Genomic DNA, 11540 nt, shown 5'->3' on the forward strand with positions numbered 1-11540 from the left:
TCTGCCACATGCCACATCCTTGAAGCACCTTGGGTGAGTGACCATCTTCCCTTATCTGGGTATTAATTTCCCAAATCTATCATTTTTTTTCATCATTTTCATATCCTCTTAGGATAAACGTGTAGGCTATCAAAGAGCTGCAAGTGTTGACTGAGTACTTTCTGTGAATGGGGCCTGCTTTTAAACACTTTTGGGAGAGGCAAAAAACCTGAAGACAAATCCTGTCATCAAGTGTGAGCGTCTTGGCTCTGGAAACGGGATATGGGTACAGGACAATGACTCCTAAACACTGGACTAAACATTTACTGCAGAGAAGTTTCTTGGGTTCTATCGATAAGAGGAAGAAGAATGGCTCTATTCACTCTCTTACTCTGAGATTCTGATTCCGGGAGCAGAAGATCTTGCATGAACTTCAAAGGAAATAAAGCTTACAGACTGATGGACTCTTTGTGCTTATGTGGGAAGAATTAGAACAGATAATTTTTTCTTTGTGTGAGGTTGGGTTGGCAGGTCACAGGATACTTAGTGATGTTCAGAAGAAGCATGCAGGAAGTTGGTGGACATGGAGATTCAGAGATAAAGTGAAACATGTTTCGATTTATGGAAAATGCATATTCAGGATGTTAAAGGTGAAACAGATATGTGGGATCATTTCACAGTCATTAATAGAGCTCCTGTTATCTACCAGGTGCTGTTCTAAGTACTGGAGATATAACAGTTAAAAAAAAAAAAAAAGCCCCTACTGTCATAGAGTTTGTTTGCTATACATCCACTTCTCATTCTTGGAAAAAATTCACAAGTATTAGTAAGACTTGGCAAAAATACTTTCCAATGAGAAGAAGCTTTTATTCTGATGCAAGTAACCAAGGCTTGTGGGGAGTTTCTTAGAACTTCCACCCTGGATACATTTTGAATTAGGAGCTAACCAACCAGTCTAAGTCCATATCAGATGGGTGGAAGGGAGGGTCTTCTGCAAAAAGTCTTAAGGTTTATTTTTCAGTAGTCTGGTAGTTGGTGAAATGTTCAACACCTGCTGTATATGCTAGAGGCTGGGGATATAGAAGTGAATAAAGCACAATCCCTTTACTTCAAGTCCCTTCATTTCAAAATATTGTGGGCATTTGTGGGAAGGAATAGATATTGGAGAACAAAAGGGTGACTCTATACTCTTGTTAGGTGGTTTTTGTAGCAGTAACAGATGAGAGAAGATGGTGTCAGTTTGATGACTAAGGTGTGACTGACCCAAGCCATGCTCTCTCCAATAGCCTCATATACATGAAAAAGTTGCATAACTGAAAAGGAATATAGAAGAATTGATGCATTTTGACTGTGGTGTTGGCAAAGAATATTAAGTATAGTGTGGACTGCCAAATGAGTGAACAAGTCAGTCTTAGAAGAAATACAACCAGAACGTTTCTTGGGAGCAAGAATGGTGAGATTTTGACTGACTTACTTTGGATACATCGTCAGGAGAAACCAACAGCTAGAAAAGGACATCATCTTTTGTAAAGTAGGGGCCCACAAAAATGAGGGGCATCCTCAGTGAGGTAGATTGACACAATAGCTTCAACAACGGGCTCAAACATACCAACAATCACGAAGATGGTACAGGACTGGGCGATGTTTCATTCTGTTACACAAAAGGTTATTGTGAGTTGGAGCCAATTCAATGGCAACTAATAACAGCAACAACAAAAAAGAGAATAGAGTCTGGAAAAAACTGGTAAACTCAATGTTGAAGGATTAGACAGAAGAAAAGAAAAAAAATGAACAAGAGAAGAGGGAAAGATTAAAATATTGTTAAGAAAAAGGGTATTTGGTGTGGAAGCCAGAGGTCAGTATTGCTGAAGAGGTGAGAGAGTTCTCCTGTGATGAAAATTAAGGAGTTGAGAGATGTGTGGAGGAAGAGTCATATGAACAGAAAAATCAACATGAATATTAATGAAGAATCAAAAAAAGAAGCTCCTCATTTTCTCAGTAAGCTGGCAGCAGGGTTGTATTTAGTGAGATTTGTGGGTGTGGAAAGGACCTGGAAGGTATATTCTAGAGCACTGCTCTCCAAAAGAACTTTCTGCTATGATGGAATTATCATGGATCTACATTGTCTAATATGGTAGCCACCAGTCACTTACAGTAAGTGAGCACTTAAGAAGTGTATTCAGTGAGTGAGAAACCAAGTTTTTTATTTTATTTAATTTTAATAAATACACATTTAAACTTAAATAGCCACATGTGGCTCATGGGAACTGTATCAGACAACATAGTTCTAGGGAAACTGTAGAGCTTCTATGATTAATTGAGAATGGCAGGCACTCAAATCTGAGATTTCAGAACAGAAATGATTGAGAGTTTGGTCTGATTGGCATGTAGGATGGTGCCAGTGTATGTTTGACAGAAATATAGTAAACATATTTTTACTTCTTTTATCGTGGTAATCCTGACATCACTAAGAACACAGAAAATACTACCTCTTCTCCATTTCTTTCTGAATGCTGTCTTGTAGTATGAATCCTATCGAGTATTCTATTTATTCAATGAGACTCCAAGTTCCCTGAGTGCAGGAAACATGGACTATGTTTCTCCATGTCTATGAGGACTCCTAACTTATTTTAAATAGGGTTTAGGAATGCAAAAAAAGAGCTAATCCACCCAGGTGGGATATCAGAGCTTGAATTCTGTAATTTTATGTGCCTATTTTTTTTAGAAGGTGTACATAGAAGGTGAAGGAACCCTGTGAAAATCAACAAGGAGAATTTCCAGAAGCCATGTCAGTCTCCAATATCACAGCAACCCATCCGGCTGCCTTCTTGTTGGTAGGGATTCCAGGTTTGGAGCACCTGCACATCTGGATCTCCATTCCCTTCTGCTTTGCCTATACACTGGCTCTGCTGGGCGACTGCACCCTGCTCTTCATCATCTGCTCTGATGCAGCCCTTCATGAGCCCATGTACCTCTTCCTGGCCATGTTGGCAGCCATTGACCTGGTCCTCTCATCTACAACATTGCCCAAAATGCTTGCCATATTCTGGTTCAGGGATAGGGAGATCAACTTCTATGCCTGCCTGGTTCAGATGTTCTTTCTTCACTCCTTCTCCATCATGGAGTCAGCAGTGCTGCTGGCCATGGCCTTTGATCGCTACGTGGCCATCTGCAAGCCCCTGCACTATACCACGGTGCTGACCAGGGACCTGATCACCAGGATTGGCATGGCTGCTGTACTCCGAGCTGTGACACTAATGACTCCACTTCCCTTTCTGCTCAGACGCTTCCACTATTGCCGAGGCTCAGTGATTGCCCACTGCTACTGTGAACACATGGCTGTGGTAAGGCTGGCCTGTGGAGACACACGCTTCAACAATATCTATGGCATTGCTTTGGCCATGTTTATTGTGGTATTGGATCTGCTGTTTGTTATCCTATCTTACATCTTTATCCTTCAGGCAGTTTTACAGCTTGCTTCTAAGGAAGCTCGCTATAAGGCGTTTGGGACATGTGTCTCTCACATAGGTGCCATCCTGTCCACCTATACACCTGTGGTCATCTCCTCAATCATGCACCGTGTGGCCCGCACAGCTGCTCCCCATGTCCACATACTGCTTGCTATCTTCTATGTGCTTTTCCCACCCATGGTCAACCCCATCATCTATGGTGTTAAGACCAAGCAGATTCGTGATCAGTTGCTCGGTCTATTCCAGAGAAAGGATGTGTAGATGGATAGCTGTTTTCTCACACACATGTCCAGTACTATGTGGATGCTGGTTTGATGCAGGTGAGAAAATCTAAAGTAGGCAAATTGCATAGTTTCCATGTTGGCAATTCTCAAATACGATAAGGAAAGAGGTCCCATTTCTCACAGAGCCACCAGTTAGGTCAGGCCTGGTTTGTCCCTATCCTCTGGTCTGATAGCAAAGGTTTGACCTCCCAATTCTCATTGACTTCTTGAGTGATTAAGGAAGGCATAAAGAATCGTCCAAAGTGATATACTCTGAGCAGGCATTGTCATCTAGGTGAAAAGACAGTGGAAATACTGGCTAAGATTGGTCCAATTGCATAGATTTTGGTGAGCTCTTCATCTAGGCTGTGAGTGAAGAATTCAACCCCAAATCCTGTAATCCAAAGGCCAACACTGAAATTACCTGTATATATTTTCTGAAGAGTGGCCTTCCGTCTCTGCCTGAACATAGCCACTGTTCGTTAACCTACCACCTCACAAGACTATTGGCTCTACAGTTAGAGTTTCACTTACAAGGAGACTTATTCCTTCTGTTAAGTCAGTTCCTTTTTTAATTTCCTTTCCTGGCTTTATCCATGCTCATGGCCAGTTTATTTATGGAACACTTAGCAAAGGAGCCCTCTGACATCCCTTTATATTAATGTATAAGATCACTGAACTAACTGTTTACATACATATGTATTGTGTCTCCAAAACTTCTCATAGTATCTAGAAAGAATAAATTTTTGAATGAGGAGGTAACTATCATCTTTGAGTTATAGGCTGGGAAGCACACTTCTCTCTTGAAATTGAGACTTTTGGAGATAAATAAGAAAATAAATAGTTACAATATGTAGTTGTGGTAGACTATATTATTGTTGGGGCTCTGGTGGCACAATGGTTGAGAGGTCGGCTGCTAACTGAAAGATTGGCAGTTTGAATCCACCAGCCACTCCTTGAAAGCCCTATGTGGTATTGGAATTGACTCAACGGCAATGGGTTTGGTTTTTGGTATATTATTTTTACAGATATTCTTTTGTTCTGGGAGGAGTATTTCCTATCCCCACTGATGTTAAACCAGGTCATGTCACTTGCTTTGGCCAACAGAATTTTAGTGGCCTTGAAATGTGTCATTGTGAACAGAAAATTTAAAATGTGATTGCATAGCTTGGGTAAGTTTGTCTTGGTCTTCTGCCACAAGAATTAGAATGTCCCACATCAGGGTTTCTCTTTCACTATGGACCCAGGATGGAGAAAAGACATGGAGCAGATGTGAATCTGATTCACAGCCTGGAGTATAGAACAGATGGCCCAAAGTGTTCATACAGCACAGGTAAGGCTTTGTTGTTGTTGTTGTAAATCACTGAGATTTTGGGGTTGTTTGATAACAGCATAACTCAGGGAAAGCCGATTGCTGGAGCTGTGAGCTCTATATTGCACTTCAACTTAATACAGTTCGAGGCTGTGTATTTGAAGGAAAATGAAGAAAATGCATTATTCCTTCTTCTAATCTATTCTACAAATGATACTGGATTTCCCTCATGTTTCTGCTTCTCTTTGTCTCCTTCTTATGCAAACGCTCATACCCGAGCATTCTTTTAGTTAGTTCTTTTTCACAGGTGCTTTCATATAACTCCTTCTTAAAGGCTTACTTACGCTACTATGTTCTTCTACTATTCATTTTATGACCATATTGTGCCCCTAGTAACAATTCTGAAGAAACTCGTCCAATTATAAGGAAGAGAGAACCTGGTAGGCTCTGTAAAAGCATCTCCAGACCTCGGTTGTTGTGTCACAGCTTGCAGCACAGGCCCTGTGAAAGGTGACGGGTTCAGTGAATGCCTGGACAGTTCCCGGGGACGTCAGTCCTCCTGCCAACCAGTTCACGGTGCTGGACGGCGAGGAAGAAAGTGGTACGGACAAAGGGCCTCTGACTTTGTGCCCTGAGGCCTAGCCACCCCTGCTTTTTTGCCTTTCCCTCTATGATTCCAGCTGACACCAAGAAGCTAAACTGGAGGAGATGCTGCTGTATTTTTAACCCATATAGAGACACAAAACTCTTGTCTGTTTTGCCTCAGCAGAGTTGGGATATTTTGTGTGACAGATTAGATTACTGTTTAAAAATTTCACTCTCTTCCCTCCCTACCTGGAGGTGGCTGCAGTATACTTTCTCACATACTGACTATGGGCTTGGCTAGGCGCCCCAGTTTGGCCAATGGGGTATTAGCAGATTTGGTGCAATCAGAGACTTGAAATTTGCTTATGCAGTTGGGCTTTGTCTTTTCTGACTCTACAATCACAATGAGAACAATGTGCCCTGCTTATCCCGCTTGTCCAAGGAGGGTGAGAGTCATGTGGTGCAGAGCTGCCTGGACGACTGGCAACTTGAAGCAGAGCCTCACAGCCAAGCCCAGCTTCAACCAGCCAATACTCAGCCAATCTGCAGATGCTGAAGTGAACCCAGCTGAGATCAGCAGTCATTTCAGGCAATCTCCAGATGTATGAGAAATAAAGGCTTATTGTTGTGTGCCACTGAGGTTTTGTGGTTATTTGTTCCACAGTGATAACTGACTCTTACATTTAGAAGTTAATTATTAATCTATCATTATTATTTAGTAAATTTAAAACAGTATAATTCATTAGACAAATGTCTCCAGGCTGCAAAATTTTCTTTTCCCTTATGTTTGGTGCCAGAATAACCTTGCCTATTAGGTGATACTCATACTCTCCCATAGAGAGTGATTTTGTCCCCCATACAAGGCTAATAGCACATGAACTCCATTAACTTGTAATAAAAATACACATTCTTAGCTTTACTTAAAAATAATGAGTTATTTCCCATCTTTTATGAACATTGTGTGCTTAAATGAAATATAGCACCCATGAAAACAAACACAGATAATACATGCATGTTATTTTTGAACTGGAAGTTCAACACTTACATAAACAATACAAGACTATGTGTGTGCAGTAATTCAAGCTTAATTGTAAAATGTCCAGCCACTCGTGCACTCTAGTTTTGCATGGCCCGGAGTCTGAGTAATTTTTAGTGAACACATTGCTTAGCCAGTGCCTGAACATGGATTCCTGATTGACACAGATACTCATTTTAGCTAGGACACCCTCAGCTTGATGAACATTTCATGGGTGCTTTGCTCAGGATAACTACATGCACTAGCTTAGAAAAGAAGTTTTGACTCCATTGTTCTAGGGTGTAACAGGATCTGGAATTTATAGAAGATTCTCAGGTAATTCTAAAGTGCAGACATTTTGGGGAACTAATGCCCACCCAGAGGCCATATTACAAAGGTGCGGTATTGCTAAGATTTGGTGAAATCTACTTTTATCACACTGTATGAGAAAATGAAATAAATATATTGTGAGACGTTTGGCAGACATATCCCTGGCTATTATATCCTTTTTTTTTCTATTTTACTTATGATGTTTATAATAAGCATAATATTTTAAAGCCAAGTATATGAGCTTTCAATTTTATAAACTATTTTCCTGCCATATTCTGTATCATAGTTGAATTACTTCTAACAATAAAAAAAAATTGCAATCAACAGAATTCTCAGATGTAAAATCATCATGCATGACTTGATTATTACTGAATTATGACTGATTCTGTAATAAGGCTCATTTTGTTTCTATTCTAGATTATTATATCATCTCAGTTTTGGCATCTGGGTAGTTGAAGATTTATTTTTTTGTGTTTTTTTCAAAAATTTCTAAGTTTCTTCAGTTTGTATTTCTTTTGCAGTAATGTCATTTATAACCTTGTTAGTATTGAAGATCTTAGTAGTTATGGGCTTTACAGATTGTCACAGTTAATAAAGACAGATTTAAGCTTTGCAGATAAAGTTTCTTATATAGTATTCCCATCTTTCCATTTCAACTTTTCCTGACACCATTCTAATTTGTTTCATGGCTGTCATTTCCATGTAGAAGTATTTTATTTTAATTAGTGTCTTAGTTATCAAGGGCTGCTTTAATAGAAATACCACAAACAGATGGCTTCAACAAACAGGAGTTTATTCTCTCACAGTCTAGAAGTCCAAATTCAGCCCCAGGGGAAGGCTTTCTCTCTCTATTGGCTCTGAAGGACGGTCCTTGTCATCCATCTTCCCCTGGTCAAAGAGTTTCTCAGCCCAGGAACCGTAGGTCCAAATGCTGTGTTGTTCCCTTGGCTCTCGTTTCTTGGTGGTATGAGGTCCCCATGTCTCTCTGCTCACTTCTCTCTTTTATATCTCAAAAGAGATTGGCTTAAGATGCTATCTAATCAATATAACTGCCACTAATCCATGTCATTACATCATAGTGATAGAATTTACAACACATGGGGAAATCACATCAGATTGCAAAATGGTAGACAATCATACAATACTGGGAATCATGGCCTAAAGAAGTTGACACATATTTTTGGGGGACACAATTCAATCCATGACAACTAGTTGACAAATTTATCCATCCAGCAGGATAATTCAAATATTTGATCAGGTTATATATCATATTATTAAGGATATCGAACTCTTTACCCAGTAGCAATAATTACAGGACTCTTTTTGTTTACCAAAGTTGTCAGTGCTGGTTTGCCCATTAAAACCAAATAAAGGGAAAAATGATATACTGAGAGACAAATTTATAATGGTTCATAAAATCTTAAAATTTCTAAAGCAGTCATAAATATTTTAAGTCCTACAGAAGGTCATGAACATGTAAACAAATGAGTGGGGTTATCATCAAAATTGAGTAAACGGCCCTGAAATGGACTGGCTATCCCAATACCTCAAGGAAAGCAGCCCTCTACATGAAGTTCTAACATGTCCTCTCCCTCTGGATCTTACACCACTAATCATGACTCCCTGTTATTTAGGCTGGGCTTTCAACCTCTTCTCATTTTTTCATCTAGATCACTCCCCAGGATAGATTGAGATTTTGTTTGGGGTACTACCTGTATAAAATTGGAAGTAAGATTTAAGTGTATGCAATCACATAAGTAGATAGTAGAGAACAAAACAGAGACCACAATCAGCTTCCAGCATTTCTACCTCCATGGAATAGGACAAAAATGAAGAATGACATGAAAGAATTTGCCTCCTTCTTAAAAGCTTTTTTTTTTTTTAAAGCTTAGTGTGCTAAAGCAAAAAAAAAAAAAAATAGAGACTTAAAAGCAGGGTTGGCCACAAGCCTGAGGAAATGTGGAATTTGATAAAAGTTTGAAGAAGCCCGTGAAAGTTACAGGTAGGCTGTCTGTCCATAAACAGTAGAAGCAGAAGTCTGAATTAAAACCATTAAAGGGGACGAAGTCATGCATATATTGCCTCTAAGATTGCAAAGCTCCCAATTTTCTAAAAAGGTTAGTCTACAAAATGTACTTGTTGTTGTTAGGTGCAGTCGAGTCAGTTCCGACTCATAGCGATCCTATGTACAACCGAACGAAACACTGCCTGGTCCTGTGCCATCCTCACAATCATTGCTATGTTTGAGCCTATTGTTGCAGCCACTATGTCAATCCATCTCATTGAGGGTTTTCCTCTTTTTCAATGACCCTCTACTTTACCAAGCATTATGTCCTTCTCCAGGGACTGGTCCCTTCTGATCACATATCCAAAGTATGAGAGATGAAGTCTTGCCATCCTTGCTTCCAAGAAGAGCTCTGGCTGTACTGCTTCCAAGACAGATTTTTTGTTCTTTTGAAGTCCATGGTATATTCCATATTCTTCACCAGCAGCATAATTCAAAAACATCAATTCTTCTTCAGTCTTCCCTATTCGTTGTCCAGCTTTCGTATGCATGAGGCAATTGAAAATATCATGGCTTAGTCCTCAACACTTTAAGGTGTCTTTTGCAGCAGATTTGCTCAATGTAATACATCATTTGATTTCTTGACTGCTTCTTCAATGGGTGTTGATTGTGGATCCAAGTAAAATGAAATCTTCGAGAACTTCAATATTTTCTCCGCATAGAATGATGTTGCTTATTGGTCCAGTTGTGAGGATTTTTTTTCTTTATGTTGACCAGTGTAATCCATACTGAAGGCTGTAGTCTTTGATCTTCATCAGTAAGTGCTTTAAGTCCTCTTCACTTTCAGCATGCAAGTTCATGTTATCTGCATATTGCAGGTTGTTAATGAGTCTTCCATCAATCCTGATGCCATGTTTTTGTCATATAGTCCAGCTTCTCAGATTATTTGCTCAGCATATGGGTTGAATAAGTATGGTGATGGATACAACACTGATGCACACCTTTCCTGATTTTGAACCACGCAGTATTCCCTTGTTCTCTTCAAACAACTGCCTCTTCGTCTATGTATAGGTTCCGTAGGAGCACAACTAAATGTTCCGAAGTTTCTATTCTTAGAATTGTTATCCATCATTTGTTATGATTCACACAGTTAAATGCCTTTGCATAGTCAATAAAACACAGGTAAACATCTTTCTGGTATTTTCTGCTTTTAGCCAAGACTCATCTGACATCAGCAATAATATATTTAAAAGCAATATACCACCTGGAGAGCAAGAAAGGGTTTCTTCAAATAATGGTGGAATGGGAGGATCTAAAGTTTGGAGTAGATGAAGTATTTTGAAGAAGGTTGGAGATAGATAGAAAGAAGGTCTCCTGTTAAACAGGAACATCAAAAATTAGAAAGATAGAAGAATCGAGAGGGAAGTACTGCCTGAGACCACGATAACTGGTTTCTTTGGGCATGAAAGGTACATGAGAGCCGGATTCTGCCTTGTGCACTCTGTAGCTTATGCCCCAACCTGCCCTATGCCCTCAAAAATTAAACACTCTTCCCCCATCAGGTCTCTGCTGAGCCTTGGGGTATTCTCCGTAGCAATTACTATTTTCAATTTGTTCTCTGCCATTATTCTGGTTATGCCAGTTGTCTCTGCCAGCCCTTATCTCTTTCCATTGACCTGTGCCACTGTGTTCCCTTTTACCTCTAAGTATTGCCCTGGTGGTGCAGTGGTTAAGAGCTAAGGGCTGCTAATCAAAAAGTTGGCATTTCGAGTCCACCAGTCACTACTTGGAAACCGTATGGGGTAGTTCTATTCTGTCCTATAGGGCTGCTATATGCATATATTTTTCCCCTGCACTGTAACTTTTGGTTATTCTTCCCAACTCTGTCTTTCAGTCCTGTCTGGGTTCCCACAGCCTTAGCCTATGTCACCTTACCCTAATACTTGGTCATGTGATCTAAACTTGGGTCTCTTTTAATGTTAACCATAAACTGCTTAACCCAGCATGTGTTTTCTCAACATTTGTCATGGTCTTTCCCTAACCCAGCTTGGATATCTTCCTCCTTGACTATTCCCAAAATCAGTTTGTGGTACCTCAAGTCAGAATTACCACCTCCACATGTTCTGTCTCCTTAGCCTAACTCAGACTTTAATAAAGCAATCCCTGTGTAGAACCCCACCTGAATCCAATGTGTTACACTTCAGGCAAGAGAGGTGAGTTCTTATCCCTGAGAGGCAAGAGCTAGAATGTCTATTGCAGGATCTGGGTATCTCTATGGGAAGACAGGTGGAAGTGACCAGAGACAGACTCAACAGGAGCTGTCGGGATGTGTCATGAAGAGTTAGTTCAGGTTAAAGGACGTAGGGGTTCCTGTGAAAACCAGCTTCCCTTCTCAGGACCTTGGCAGAATAGGTGCTGAGATTAGTCGTAGGAGGAAAGCATCCCCCTTCGCTATTATTAGTAGTAGTTGATAATTTCTGAGTAAACAATAATGTCATTGTTCCTCAATTATCTCATTAGATCCTCCCCTAAATCCTGTGAGGTGGGCAGGACCAGTATTACTGACCACACTGAGTAGATA

General features: G+C 40.1%; 1 protein-coding gene across 1 annotated transcript; it reads left to right on the plus strand.

The window, feature by feature from the left end:
• Positions 1-2765: 2765 nt before the first annotated feature.
• LOC126079137 (olfactory receptor 52K1-like) lies at positions 2766-3710 on the plus strand. Its single transcript, XM_049890065.1, has one exon. The coding sequence runs from the start codon at positions 2766-2768 to the stop codon at positions 3708-3710; it is 945 nt and encodes a 314-aa protein (XP_049746022.1).
• Positions 3711-11540: the final 7830 nt, after the last annotated feature.

The sequence above is a fragment of the Elephas maximus genome, chromosome 7 (genome assembly GCF_024166365.1).
Source record: "Elephas maximus indicus isolate mEleMax1 chromosome 7, mEleMax1 primary haplotype, whole genome shotgun sequence".
Classification (NCBI taxonomy): domain Eukaryota; kingdom Metazoa; phylum Chordata; class Mammalia; order Proboscidea; family Elephantidae; genus Elephas; species Elephas maximus.